The sequence below is a fragment of the Hydra vulgaris genome, chromosome 12, assembly GCF_038396675.1.
Source record: "Hydra vulgaris chromosome 12, alternate assembly HydraT2T_AEP".
NCBI lineage: Eukaryota > Metazoa > Cnidaria > Hydrozoa > Anthoathecata > Hydridae > Hydra > Hydra vulgaris.
In genome coordinates, this window is record NC_088931.1 from 81,661,381 (window position 1) to 81,677,500 (window position 16,120).

At 28.5% G+C, this 16,120-nt stretch overlaps 1 protein-coding gene across 1 annotated transcript; it reads left to right on the forward strand.

The window, feature by feature from the left end:
• Positions 1-4,628: 4,628 nt before the first annotated feature.
• On the forward strand, positions 4,629-5,291 carry LOC136088398 (uncharacterized). The gene has a single exon (XM_065812105.1). The coding sequence runs from the start codon at positions 4,629-4,631 to the stop codon at positions 5,289-5,291; it is 663 nt and encodes a 220-aa protein (XP_065668177.1).
• Positions 5,292-16,120: the final 10,829 nt, after the last annotated feature.

A 16,120-nucleotide genomic window follows, 5' to 3' on the forward strand; every position in this document is an offset into this window, starting at 1 on the left:
TAGTATCGTTGTAAAAAGGGGCTGTCGAGGTTCAAAATTTTTCTAAAGTTTTTTTTAAAGTTTGTCAATACAGTCTAAAGACAAGGCCTTAGATATTTTAAGAGACTCACCTTGCTGGCTTAATGATACCTTGATTGATATAGCACAAAGTTTGTTTTTATATCAGTTTTCTAAAATGTTTGGGTTTCCAAGTTTAAAATATCTGGATTTTTTGCATTTTTAGTTGTTTTAATTCATGTGGTCTTTCAGAAAGTTACAGTTGTATGCAAACGATTAATGTTAGAAAATCATATTGGGTGTTTCTAAGTAATGTGTCCTGATGTTGTTTTACATTGGAAGTGTGTTTAGTTTTATGATTCACTCTTTAATAGTTTAAGTAAAGGTGATGTGCCATTGTTAATGCATAGAGTTGCACATTAAAATGATTGTGATTTTTTCTTAGGAAGAAATGCAATGGTTTTGTGTAGCAGTATCAACCTAAGTTTAGTTATATAAAAAGATAATGACACGCGGTAGCATTACCTGAAATGTATTGAGAATGGTAAATTAGAGATGTTTCCTTTTGTTACTGTGTTATACTGTCATAAACAGTTTGTCTTTAGTACTATCAATGTTGTGAATATATCCTGTTATTTCTACTGTTTTTGTTTTTATGACATATTTGAATATTTAAATTCAATCAATATACATAAATATGTTTTTTTTGTTTTTTATTGTTGATTTGTTTATGTACCTAGTTAATATTTAAAAAATTCATTACTTAATTTATTTTTGTAAGTGTCTTATAGATGTCTAAAGTTATACAATTGGTTAATTTAGGTCAACTATTGTTTGTTCTTTATTTTGTTATTGGCATGATGATTTGTTTTGCTCACTTTGTAGTTGTTTTTTTCTTACTGTCATCAGTTATTCAACTAGGGTTGTTGATATAAGATATAGTCAATAGGTACAGTTATTAAAGTCAGTTCTTTATTTACATACATTTTGTTGCAGTTGCAGTTGATTATAGCTACTATTACAACTACACCAAAAATAGTATTTAAAAAGAATGGCTATGTAATTTTTAATTATAATGAGATATTTGATAAATTTTTTATAGCATATTGTGAAAGTATAGACTATTCTGGCATGTTGATATATCTTTGATGGGCGGACATAAGAGTATAACTGCATTTTTGACCATTTAATGGTTTATATGAGAAAATGTGTCTTGTGTATGCCGGCATCAATGGTTTTAACAGTATAGTTACACCATTCGGTTCAAACAGAATAAAAGTAATAACTCATTTCTCAAAATATGACTTCTGTAGCAAAATAATTGGGTTCATAATAATGTTTTTTTGCTCTCCTGAAAAGTTACACTTTTGCAGTTATACTCTTATGTCCGCCCATCAAAGATATGGCTGTTTTAACATTTTTAACATTTATTTGATTTAAAAATTCAAATCCTTCAATTAGAGTTCATTTTGTAAAACAATTTATTGACATACATTAATCAATGCATTTATTAAGTACTCTTCTGGCACAAAAGCATTTTTATAATTGTTTTATTTATTCGTTGTGATTTTATGATACTATTTATATTATACTATATTTCTATTCTATGTAGGCTTGTAATTCCATGTGGAAAAATCGAATTTCTTCTGAAAATGCCCAAGTTTCAACCAAGTTAAATTTTTTCAAAAGGACTTAAAAACCATGTTGTTTTATTTTGCTATTTATATTGTGTAAGGATATTATTTTTTTCATTGATGTGTAAGGATATTATTATATTGATTTTATTTTCCAAATAAAGTTTTAGTGTAGCATGAAGTGTGTCGTTTCTTTAATATCGTTTGTATTTAAAACATTCTCATAGTAAGAAATAGTAAACTAAGTCACATTTTATTAATATTGCGCTATGCATACATTAAGATCGCTAAAATCGTCGAATAATACCCGTCTAGGTTGTTATTCAACGGTAGTACAATAGTGGTGTAGTGGTAGAGCGCTCGCCTCATAATCAAAAAGTGTTCTGAGTTCGATCGCCACCACGTCCTTGGCAGTACCGCGCTCAACTTGTTTCTCCGCGTAGCGATCTTGATCGTCATGGTTTGTGTTTCGAAGTTATAGAGTTGAGAGAGGGTTGTAACAACAACTAAAGCAGCCTCCTTGACTGTAGTGTCTTTTTCGGCTTTGAAGAGGTAAATTAACACACAAAAAAAGGCTAGACACGAATTAATAAATTCTCTTTTCTTTTTTCTGGGATAACATCAGAATGCTGTCCTTAGTATTTATTTGCGTAGAATCAAGTAACAATTACAAATTTTACAATCATTAAGTTTAAGGGTTAAGGATAAATAATTTAACGTAAAATATTTTGCTAATATGCACTGTTAAATTATTTAGGAATACAATAAACTTCCTTGTGAGATGACTATTTTATTTAATATCTTTAATACGGGTGAATGGCCTATCAAAAAGCTTTTTCTTAAAAATATGTTTCTTGTCATACTATACTATAAAGATATAAATTGCGATTAGAATATACGTCGTGAGTTAAATATTATTAAAAGTAGTAAATTATCACTATAAAAATGCCCTTATGTAATAACAATTCGCATGGCAAAGGAAATGCTTTTAGTTCGGTTAACGTATGTTTTTTTTTAAATTTGTTCGTCTGGGTTAGCAAAATGCCTCGATTGTTCAGTTTGTCTACTTATTTAACGATCTACTCATTTAACGTGACTTAATACGTTAAATAAGTATCCGTAAACTAACGCATGCGCAGAATATCATTTTGTCTACTTATTTAACGATCTACTTATTTAACGTGACACCGGTAGACAACAAAAAAAAGTTGCAGGAACGTTTGTTCAAAAGGGTTCTCTCGGTTCCGTTTACATGTTAAAATAAATCTTTAATTATTCCAATAACACCTTAATTATTCGTATAAAAGTATTAAGTATTCGAATAAATTGAAGTTTTATCAAAAATTAGCTTAAAGTAATTTTTAATACAAATGTTATTTTTGTTTGCAAATATGGATTTGTTGTTATCCAATGCCATTAAAGCCAAGCATTTGCCTAATATTACGACTTACAAAGCAAAGCTTCGTAATAATATCAAAGATTTAAATTCAAAGTTTTTAACAAAGTTCTGTTTTAAACAAAGTTCTTCTTTCTTTAAGAAATTCTGAAATGGAAGCTTTATTCCCATGCAAAAAGAAAATGAAGACTATTGTTTTGAAGAATAAGTATAAACACGTTTTTTTATGTTTCATTTTGTTTATAAAACAATAATTCTTAACAAATAATCTTTAGTTAAATTTTTTTTTTTTTAGTTATATTTAGTTTATATATATAAACTAAATATAACTAATATATATATATATATATATATATATATATATATATATATATATATATATATATATATATATATATATATATATATATATATATATATATATATATATATATGTTATGACTTTACAGGTCAATGGAAAATGGTAACTGTCTTTACAACTCTGCTGCTTTATTAATAAATTCATCAGATAAAACACATGAAATTCTTCGACTATTAACATCTGTTGATATGTTTGAGAAAGCAACCTTTTATTCAAGATACCCAATAATCTTAAACCAAATGGAATCTAAAAGTTTTTCTTCACTCTCTAGTGTTTTCATGGCATGTGTTTCATTTGAGTCTTCTGACTCTTTTACAGAATTAAATGATATAAATGTTTCTGAACTTATAAAAAAAGAAGCCTATAACAATTGCAGAAACAATAAATTTGCTTCTTTTCTTTGTTTAATTGCATTATCTACAGTTTTAAATAAACAAATTCAGTCTGTTTATCTTGAATTTGGACTTGAAAAATATAAAAAGTTGTTTAATGTAAGTATATAGCCATGTGGTGATCATAAAACAAATAAAGAAATTCTAAGTATTTTATGGTGTCACACTGATTGTCGCTCTATTTTTAAGGATAAAGATATGTGATTACCAAATCATTTTGTCCCTATTGTGAAAAGAGAAGATTTTAATCGTGTTTAGTTTTGCCAAGTGTTCTATCGCATTCTTCTGTTACCACTAAGGTTCTTAATTTATCTTGTCAACCTCCTAAAAATCTATTTTCAAATAAAAAATCATTAGTTCAATCTCACATAATGTTTTGCAAAGATAATGAAACTAAAATTATAGATCTAAATATTGTTATTACTCCTAATCTAATCTTACCTAATTGTATTCAGATCAGTCTTCAAGCCTTCCTTTATATGATGTTTCTACTTACTCTGAGCGTGGCAGACATCTATCTTCTGGCAAAGATGATTCCATATTATTAGATCTAGTTAATAAAATGTTTATTCCTAACTTGTCTTTTGTTATTCCTATTTCTAGTGAAGAAAAAAAAACGATCATTTTTACATAAATGGCTACTTGAATATTCCTGGTTAGCTTTTTTACAGATTGAAGATGGAGCATACTGCCTTCCATGTACACTGTTGGGTAGCAGAATTTTAAACAATAACACAATAATAAACTTTATTGAAAAACCTTTTACAATATGGGGTAATGCAACTCGTGCTTATATGGATCACAATAATAATTGTTGACTTCATCAAATGTCGATGCATTGTCTTAACATGCTGCAATCTAGATCTAATTCAAAAAAAAATCTGATTGACATTGACATCGATAATCTAAGAAAAAAACTTATTATAAGTAATCTAAATAAATTAATTCCAATTATAAAGACAATTATTTTTATTGGCCGCAACGATATTGCTTTTCGAGGTCATCGTGATGACAGTAAGTATCATCCAGAGATTGGAGAAACATATAAAGACAACATTGGTATAGGTAACTTTGTAGAGCTTTTAAATTTTCATATCGAAGCAGGTGATAAAGTTCTTGAGCACCAAATTCGTTCTGCTCCTAAAAATGCAACCTATATATCTAAAACCGCACAAAACGAACTTATTGAATGCTGTGGAAAAACAATCAAAGAAGTTCTAATTAAGAAAATTAAAAAGTCAGGTTATTTTTCTATCTTATGTGATGGAGCCTCTGATTGTTCTAATGTTAAACAGCTATCTCTAGTTATAAGATACATTGACTGTGATAATGTTATTTGCGAAGATTTTCTACGCTTTATTAAATTTAAATCTAGTACAACTGGTCTTAGTCTTACGCAAAATATAATTTCTGCAATTGATGATCTTGGTTTTGATATCAAAAAATGTAGAGGTCAAGGATATGATGGTGCTGGGGCAATGTCTGATAAATTAAAAGGTATTTCATCTTGAATTAAATTTATCAATTCAAAGGCTATTTTTGTTCACTGTGCATGCCATAAACTTAATTTAGTTGTTAGTAAATCATGCAACGTTCAGAGTGTTAGAAATGTTCTTGATCAAATCAAAGATAATATCATATTTTTTCAATTTATCACCTAAACATGCCAGCTGTCTCAATAAATTCATTTTTCCTAGTCAAGCAAAATTAATTGATATGTGTCACACTAGATGGGTTCAGAAACTTAAAGGTCTGGATGTTTTTTTTGATAACTGCATATTCGTTTTTCATTCAATGGAAAAAATGGCATACAATGAAGGTAAGAGTTATAATATTGATACTTCTTCAAAAGATTCATATTTTTTAAATCTTATAACAAATTTTTCTTTTATTGTAAGTTTAGTTTTAACAAAACAAATAATGGACTATTTCTATGCCATCGTTGTTGTTCTCCAAACTAAAGCGTTTGATATATCACAACAGTGTAATGAAATAAATTGTTTGAAAACTCAAATTTTAAATTTAAAAAAAAATGTTGATGTCTATCATAACGAATGGTACTTAATTGCTCTTGACCTAGCCAAGACTCTTGATGTTTCAGAAGTTAAACCAAGGCTCTGTAGCAGACAAATTTATAGAGATAATTATCCCTCTGACACAGTTTCAGATTATTACAAATATTCCATCACATCTCTTCTTCTAGATCATTTAATTAATGAATTAGAAAATAGATTTGGTGAAGGTGAGATGATTGTTTACAAAGGTTTATCTGGTATTCCTGCAACTGCTGTATAAAAAAATAAAGACAAATGTTTTTGGAAGTTAGATTTTATGGAATTTTTGCATTTTTTTATATCGGATATGCCTCATCCTACATCAATTCATGTTGAATCAGATTTGTGGGAAACATTTTGGAACAATCAATCTGTAATCCCATCCACTATTACAGAGACTTTAAAGTCTATTGATATAAGGGGTTTCTGAAACATTAGGGAAGGTTTTTTAATAATGGGAACAATTCCAATAATACTACATGTGAATGTGAGAGAAGCATTTCTGCTATACGCAGAATGAAAACTTATATACGAAGCCGCATGACAGAGTCAAGATTTAATTCTTTAGCTCTGATGTCTATTCATCAAGAAATAATTCCTGATTTAGAAAGAGTTTTAAATATTTTTTCTGTTTTTGGGGAACGACACTTAGAGTTGGTCTTTACCTAATATTATTTTATAAATTTTTTTTTATTTATTGACTATATTCATGTATTTTATTTTATATTTAACTTTATCTTATATTTAGTGAAAATTAGAAAAACCAACATAAAAAATTTTAAAAAAACCTATTAAAAAAATTTGGCCCAAGAAAAGGAAAGAATCCAGAAATGGATGGCTAACCTAAGGCAACAATATTAATACTTTACATTAACTGTCTATCAAGAAAAGGAAAGAACCCAGAAATGGAGGGTTAACCTTTGGCCACATGACAGGTTAAAGATGGAGTGCAAAGTCCTATGGCTTACCTTCTCGTTGGTGCACTTCGTTAAGTAGGTTAGACAAGTAAAAAATGTCTAATTTATGAACAGAATAGCCAAGGCAACATTTTTATTAGTTTTGTTTTATATGGGTAATTGAGATCAATGCCAAGTAAGTAATAATAAAGTACTAATGCCGCTTTGATGACGAATTGCCAAAATATAGTCAGCGATATTTTTTTGCAACCTTCCTCCTCCTCCACCCCTCTCTGGCCCTGGGAGAGGGGTTTGCAAAAGAATATCGCCGAATATATTTTGGCAACTCGAAAATAAACAAGAAACACCCACAAAAAATCCTGCATCCGCCCCTGGATATTATACTTGTACATATCTGAAAACACTTCATAGTTAGCATGACGCGCAACCTATCTTGTTTTGCAAAATTTTTTACTCTTAAGTCTAGTGCATACACCGATAACCCTTTTACAAAGAACTTTTGTTTTTTTGACGAGGTATCAAAGAACAGCTACTCTGTGTTACCAGCACTTTGGCATATAGTTTAATGTTAAAATTTTCAGCAGTTCTTTGTTATAATTTAAGGTAAATAAAATAGGATCTCTAACGGATCAGAAGTAGTTTTTTTTATATGGAAAAATATGTATTTCCCCATGAACTACTTCAATGTGCTCCAACTTCAATATTTGAAAGAAAAGATAAACTATCAAATTTTACTCCAATTTGAAAATTTTTTAGCTTGATAGCAGGAGTACTTCTTAAGTAACAGTTGTTTTAAATAATTTACTTTTTTTGTATTTTTATGCTGACTCAGCAGTTTAAAATAGTGTTTTTTTTTGTATATATTTTTTTCATACAGTTACATTTATTGTACATAATTTAATAAAAAAAAAAATCAAAATCAATAAAAACCGTTTTGCAGCGAAATCAAGAAGATCGTGGCAGAATAGCTCAGTTGGTTAGTGCGTAAAATGAATTGTTAAAATCCGGACTGTTGTGCGATACGAGTTTAAAACTAGTCACCGACAACTCAACGCATCGGTACTCAAAATGTTGGTAAATTACGGACGCTAGATTGGAAGTCTTTATCAATATTTGTGGCTGTTCCAATGATAAGCCAAAAATATTTTCGGATATAAGAGCATTCTATAACAAAATCTAGCATGAAAATCAAATAAATTAAAAAAATAATAAAAAATTTATTCGTTTATCCAAATGTGTTTTCACAGTACACTATAGGGTAAAACCACCTATACCTGGCCAGCACCAATTCCTGGCCACTTTTCAATGAACTTTATTGTCTTAAATATTGAGTTGGTGGCTTTCCAAATTTTTGAAAATGAAAATTTAATCTAACTTTTAAGTTTGGAACCTCAGTCCTTTACATAAGATCAACGCTACGTTATTTTATTTGAGATTTAAAATTATACTAACTTTGTTTATATTGTGGAAAATATTCCGAACGTGAAAACAAAAATGCGAAAAAACGTCTCGCTGATTTATCTTGTTTAATAACAATAATAAAATTTAACTCAATTGCAATGGTTTATTCTAGTAATAAAAACATTTTACTTTGATTTGAAATAAAAATTACTTCGTTTGGTTGTGTTTAAGTTGTCACTTTTTTAGTTTTTGTTACCCATAAATAATGACCTAATCATGGCCACATGTCAACCTATTCTTGGCCATGAATAAGGTCTTAATTGTAATATAAATTTTGTTATAAAAAAACAAAGTTAGTTAAAATAAAATGTTTTAATTATAAAGTTGAGTCAAATTTTTATTATCTACATTATTTATTCTATTTTATTATTTTCATGCTAAAATTATATATATATATATATACATATATATATATATATATATATATATATATATATATATATATATATATATATATATATATATATATATATATGTATATATATATATATATATATATATATATATATATATATATATATATATATATATATATATATATATATATTATATACATATATCATATATTATATGTATATATACATATATTATATGTATATGTATATACATATATGTATATATATTATATGTATATGTATATATATATATATATTTATATGTATATATATATATATATATATATATATATATATATATATATATATATATATATATATATATATATATATATATTGATGTTTATTATTGTATCAAATTGAGATACAAATTCTCTTGTTTGTTTGAGAGTGATCAATATAATGTAAAAGTAATTTTTACAAAATAGATCAATATATATATAAAGTTTAACTAAATAAAAAAATACAACTTTATGATGGTATATATAAAGTTTAACTAAATAAAAAAATACAACTTTATGACAGTCTAAATAAAAAAATACAACTTTATGATGGTCATCATAAAGTTGTATTTTTTTATTTAGTTAAACTTTATATATATATATATATATATATATATATATATATATATATATATATATATATATATATATATATATATATATATATATATATATATATATATATATATATATATATATATATATATATATATATATAATATATATATATATATATATATATATATATATATATATATATATATATATATATATATATATATATATATATATATATATATATATATATACATTGCATGTTAAATATAATTTATATATGTTTTCTTGTTTGTTTTTAAAATTAAGTTTTTTAAAATAAATCTCATAAGAGAAAACGTTTTCTGTTTTGAAACATTTTATTCTTTTTGGTTTTATAAGTAAATTTTTTTAGGTTGAATTATGCATCCCACTCAAATTAAAAAAATGTGCAAAAATAAAAAAAGTAAAACAAAACACTGTAACTTTAACCCGAGGAAAGGAGTAAAAGTTTTAAAATGGACAAAAAGCCAAATGGACGAAGCAGTGGCTGCAGTCAAAGAAAAAAGAATGACTCAACGTACTGCATCTAAAACTTACAAGGTTCCTCGTTGCACTTTGCAAAATCGTCTTAATGGAAAAACTGAAATGGGTGCACGTCCAGGTTGTTCTACAAAACTTGGAAGTGAAGATGAGCTTAAGCTTGTTGAATATGCATCTAAAAGAGCATCTATGGGTATTGGTTTTGGAAGGCGTCAGTTTATGAAATATGCTGGGGATATAGCAAGAAAGCGGTGTATTCCATTCAAGAATGGTCTGCCATCTAAAAAATGGTGGTCTCTACTTAAAAAAAAAGACATTCAACTCTTCGACTAAGAGTTCCTGAGGGTACAGCTGCTATTCGCCATCAGTGTATGGACAAGGAAAAGGTTTCTATTTATTTTAACGCGCTGAAGCAAGTTATGGATGAGATGGGTCTTTATTGCAAACCCCATTGTGTGTGGAATATGGATGAAACTGGTTTGCAATTGCAGCATACACCAGACAAGGTTGTTACTAAGTCATGTTCAAGATATATACAAAGTCGGACAAGTGGAAATTGTGAAACAATAACAATAATTGCCACAATTAGTGCCTCAGGCACTCACATACCTCCTCACATTATTGTGAAAGGTAAAACCAGAAGAGCTTTAAATGGCTTTGAAGTTCTTTCAGCTCCTGAAAGAAGTACTTGGAGTGTTTCTGATTCTGGGTGGACTAAACAAGGTATTGCATTATTTTGGTTTTCGGAATCTTTTTTAACAAATATAGGACCTGAGCGACCTCAAATATTAATTTTGGATGGTCATAGTTCTCATAATTTCATAGAATTGATTGAATCAGCTATCAAGAATAACATCATTATAGCTGAACTTCCAGCACACACATCACATTGGCTTCAACCTTGTGATCGGAGTGTATTTGGACCACTCAAACAACACTATAATGTTGCTTGCCAAGATATGATGAATATGTATCCAGGTGTTTTAGTGTCACATAGGAATTTTTGTGCTTTGTTTAGAATAGCATGGGTAAAAGCCTTATCGGAAAAGAACATTAAATCAGGGTTTAATGCCTGTGGTATATTTCCATTCAATCCCAATAAAATTCCACCAGAGGCTTATCTGCCAAACAACCTTTATGAACCATCACAATTAACTGAGGCTAAATATGAAAAAAGTATAAGATTTGACGAAGATAAGAAGCATATTATTAATCCATTTTTGGAAAAATCTGAAAAAACTTCTGAAATTATATTACAACCACATCAAACAAACTTTGCAGTAAGTAATGTACAAATAGATTTTGCTATTGAATCCAATTGTGTAGAGAAAAAAGTGAATAGTTCTAGTCTTGTTTTACCAATTTATTCCATTGATGATCTGGAATCTGTTTTAACAGACCAACAACGCCAATGTTTTGCTTTTTGTTTTGATAAAGGATTTGACATTAAGAGTGATGAAACTTTTATGAGTTGGAAAAGTTTGAAAATGTTATCTCCTGATGTATTAACTGCTCTTCCAAAAAATACAATAGCACTTGACCATGTTTCAACACCGCTTGTTAATAATAAGTCTAATGATACAACATATACTCTTCTCACCAATGCATCTACATCTTATGGTTTAAATAATCTGTTAAACACTGAGGACGATGACAATGATATATTACCATACCCAAAAAAGATTTTGCCAACTACTAAAAAATTTTCAAAAAATGGCCTGCAACCAACATATTTCATATTGACATCTAAGGAAGCCTGCGATGCTAAGATTCTGGAGATAGAAACTAAAAGAGAAAAAAATAAAGAAAAAGAGAATCGGTCCAGAAAGAGATTTGAAGCACTTCAACAAAAGTTGAAGGAAAAAGAAGAGTGTAAATTATTAAAATCTCAGATTGCTGAGAAAAAATTGATTGCAAAGACTAAAGTTCCATTATCTGACAAAGCAAATAATATGAATAATAAAACAAAACCAAATAAAAAAAATTTAATCCAATCTAAACAAAAAAAAAATACAGGCGATACAAGCAACTCTTTCAAACAATGTTGAAAAATGTTAATGTAACTTAATGATCCAAAAACGATGGACGAATCGGTATCCTGATAAAAGTGTTGTAATTGTTTGCTTTATTTTTTAAATATATATTTAATTATTTTGCTGTTAAATATTTTTATTGAAATTTTAATTTTTTTATTTTGAAAAAAAACAGCAATTCAATGTTGAGTTATTTGCAAAGTATCACTATATTATGTTTATGTATTTTGTTGCCTAATTTAATATACTTCTTTTACTAAACCTCATAAGGACCATTTTGAATTGGTATATTTTTGAGATTGTTGTTGAAATTGTAAAATACATTTTAAAACTGAAAATCTTATCAAACGCTGGCTTTTTTCTTAAACTGCTACTTTATGACATGACAAAAAACATTAGTATTAATTACATAAGTATAGCAAGTTTATGTTTTTATTCATTTAAGACATTTGCTAAGTTTTGTGAAGCGATTTAAAATTTATTTTTGTTTAGCTGTTAAAAAAAGGATTTTTTTATTATTTTCGCATTTTGCTTTTATTCTATATTTCCTGAATATACACAAATAAAAATTTGTGCAGAACTTATTTTTTAAACTCGAGACAATAAATTTGTTGTGTTTTTAAAATCATTGTCACTACTTTTACTTCGTAAAACTTAATGGCCAGGAATAAGTTCGCAATGGCCATGTTTCGGATCTCCGGCCAGGATTTGGTGTTTTTTAAGCCTTATTGTATTTGTGCTGAAACTTGTTAATTTATTGACAAAAATTACCAAACTTGTCATAAATTGTATCTCAAGAAGTTTATTAAGAGTTTAGAAATATTTTTTCATGATCCTATGCTGTTCGCGGTAATATATAACGAAGTTTAAAATTAAGTGGCCAGGAATAGGTGGTTTTACCCTAGTTTTTAATTGCAGTTATTACTGTAAAACAAAAATAAAGAAAAAAAGAGAAAAGAAATAAAACCACTAAATGACGTATGTCAGCAATTGAGAAGATGCAATTTTGTTTGCCGTTTAAACGATGAAATTTGTATATTTGAATATGTCCTTATGTCCTAAAATTACTTTGAAAGTTAATTAAAAAAAACAGTGGAAAGATGAGAAACAGTGGAAAGTCTGAAAAAATAAGTCTTTTTACTTTATGTTTACATACTTTTAAATCTCTATTTAAATAAAATGATGCCTTATATTGCTGTCTACATGATACTTTGGTTATTTTAGGGTATAAAGAGTACTGGAATTTTAATATTTAATGATCAATACTAAATTATATTTGAAGTATTGAAGTGTGACGAATAAATATAAACATTTGAAGATATAGAAGATCATAATTTGCTACATGCACTATTATCTACAACACGGTTTATCGTATTCAACCACTTTCGTTGAAGTACTTCATTTTTAGGAAGATTTAAACTTTTTTTTTTTTTTTTTTATGTAGTTAGTGCAACCTTCTGCACAGCAACTTTTTGGCATTAAAAAAAAAAAAATTAACTATACAAACTGCTATTGGTTTTTTAGTTTGTTTCCCTCTATTCAAGATGATTATTTTAAAACTACTTTTTACAATACCGTATTGAATACGGAGTGACGTCACACCGAATGAATGGATCTGGTTATGAAAAATCAAGGAGTTATCATAGACTGGAGTGAGAACGAAGTTAAAATACGTCATTTTTCAAGAAACAGTCTTTGTAGTAAAATAATTTTCTATTAAACACTGCGTAATTATCATGTTAAAGTTAACCAATCACATTCCACGTTTAACAAAAATTATCCAATGATATTGTTTCAAAACGTTATAAACGATTGCAAATAAAAATGGAAGTTTAAGAAATTCTTAAACAGTATTTAGAGTTAGTTTATTGTTATTTTTTTGTTGTGCTTTTTAACGACTAATAGTAAATTTCTAGATTATAATTTAACTAATAAATGTCTAAATAAGAATTTGGTAATATTTTTGCCGGATTTACAAAAAGAAGTTTTATATTTCTATATTTGCTTTTAAATACTCCAACACAAAATAAAATCCTGGCGGGATTTAATAAGTTCCTGGCCGAAATAACAGTTTTAAAGAACGTAACTAACTTATAGCTGAACAGGCAAAGCAAAAAAGGTTCAAATAGGCAGTAGAGATTAAGGTAGAGAGTCTAAAACTTTGATATTTATACCTATAATTGAGGTAAGCAAGAAACAATTACTTCGCCTTAATCGTGATTTTTGGTTTAATTAACTTCTTGATTGATCGAATAGTTGTTAAAAACATATCTAACAAACTTTTCTTTTATTATTATTATATATCCATTTCGATTACAACTCTCAAAGCTTATTGATTACGTTTTAAAATTTTCCATTTTTTTGAAAAAGCGCTATTTTGTCTTGCTAGTCTGGACGCTACGTGTAATTTTTTCTTGGAAATGAAGTGGACATTTCAAAAACTAATTAAATAGTTTAAGGTTGATGTCTTGAGTAAGAAAAACATTACGTGCCTGTCTGAAAGTGCTTAAAGGGTCAAATTTGGGCCCTTATTTGGTATTGATGACGTCACGCAAATATATATATTTTTTTATCAAAGTAAAAAATACAGATTTACGTTAAATGTAAGATAACCTCTTAAGAAAACCTTATAATAAACAAAAACATCTTGAGAAAAACTTACAAGCAATTCTAAAAGTGCTTACAGGGTCAAGTTTGGGCCCTTATTTAGTACTGATGACGTCACGCTGATGAATTTTTTTTATCAAGATAAAAATAGTCAAACGTTAGATAACCTCTTGAGAAAAGCTTACAATAAATAACAACATCTTGAGAAAAACTTACGAGCAATTCTAAAAGTGCCTAAAGGGTCAAATTTGGGCCCTTACTTGGTACTGATGACATCACGCTAATCGTTTTTTCAAATATATATTTACGTTAAACGAAAGGTAAATTCTTCTTAAAAAAATATTTCGTGAACAGATTTTTAAGAGGGAAAATATTACAAGAGGCGAGGTTTTTAATTGATGACTTCATTTACATCAAGGATAAACACATTTTCGATTTTTTTGCATGCGTGTGTGTTTGTGTGCGTATATATATACGCACACAAACACACAAAAGTCAAAATGTGTTTCACATTTTGACTTTTTGCATGCACAGGAAATTAACTGCAAAACATCTTCTGGAGCAGGTGGAATGATAATCCATTCAACCTCAAGTTGATCAGTTTCTTTATATGTACTATAGCCTTTCATTCCTTCTTTGCATTTCTGATCACGATTTATAGTTTGTTCAATGCATTGGTCAGATGGAACTTTGTTTAACGTATCGGTCGTTCTTCTTACGGAGAAATTTCCATCCCTGTCAAAAAGATAATAAACTATAAAGATTTAATTTGAAGCTATTTTTAAAACTAAAACATGTTGAAATCCAAATAAAATATTTTGGAGTACAAGCTTACATAAACTGTTGATAAATACTTGGATGAGTTTTAGGAGTTTGCATCATTTCGGTCCAATAGTTAAAAAGCGAGAATAATTCGGACAACCATATGCAAAAAACTACGGTAGCATTTGGTGTGTTGCCTCCAAATGAAGATTCCAGTAACTAACCTTCGTTGAACGGAGCAAAGTAAAACAAAAATTTATCAATATCATTTAACATATTTGAGTAATCATCTAAAGTTTTGAAGAAATCATCATCAAACAAGGATTTCTAATTGTCATAATTCGTCAAGAAACAATCAAAGTGTAATTTTAATATCATCATTAAATTGAATGAACTATATAAACTGAATGCGGTAGTGGTGTAGTAGTAGAGCACTCGCCTCATAAGCGAGAAATTCCGAGTTCGATCCCCAACACGTCCCTGGTAGTACCGCGCTCAACTTATTTCTCCGCGCAGCGGCCATGTTTATCGAGGTTCGTGTTTCGGAGTTATAGAGTTGAGAGAGGGTTATAACCACAAAAAGTAGCCTCCCCGACTGTAGTGGTCTTCTCGGCCTTGAGGAGGTGAATAAAAAAAAAATTCACAGACAAAGCATATTAAGGCAAACTTATTTACCTCCTTTAAACAGTTAACAAACTCAGGTGAGGAAGAGATGTGATTCAAACGGCAAAGTAACCATCCACCGGCTATATCAGCTTCAATTATCCAGTCTTGTAATCCGGCATCATTAAATCTTTTGCCAATAACAGCTAGAAAAATATGAGATGTGTGAAATGCGCCCATTCGGAGGACAATAAATCTTTTAAGATCAATATGATTAGGGTTCATCAGTACTTCCATCGATTTCCATATATAGCTTGATCGATTGCAACGTCAGTTTCTGAGAGACCAAGATTCTCGGCTTTTGCTTTTGACTGGAGTAGAACTTCAAGCACTGTGCTCAAGTTCGTAGGTGATGAGTTCATAGCAGGA

Excerpts from the sequence above, each read along its gene's own strand:
- LOC136088398 (XM_065812105.1), top strand. The coding sequence starts at position 4,629 with ATGCTGCAATCTAGATCTAATTCAAAAAAAAATCTGATTGACATTGAC.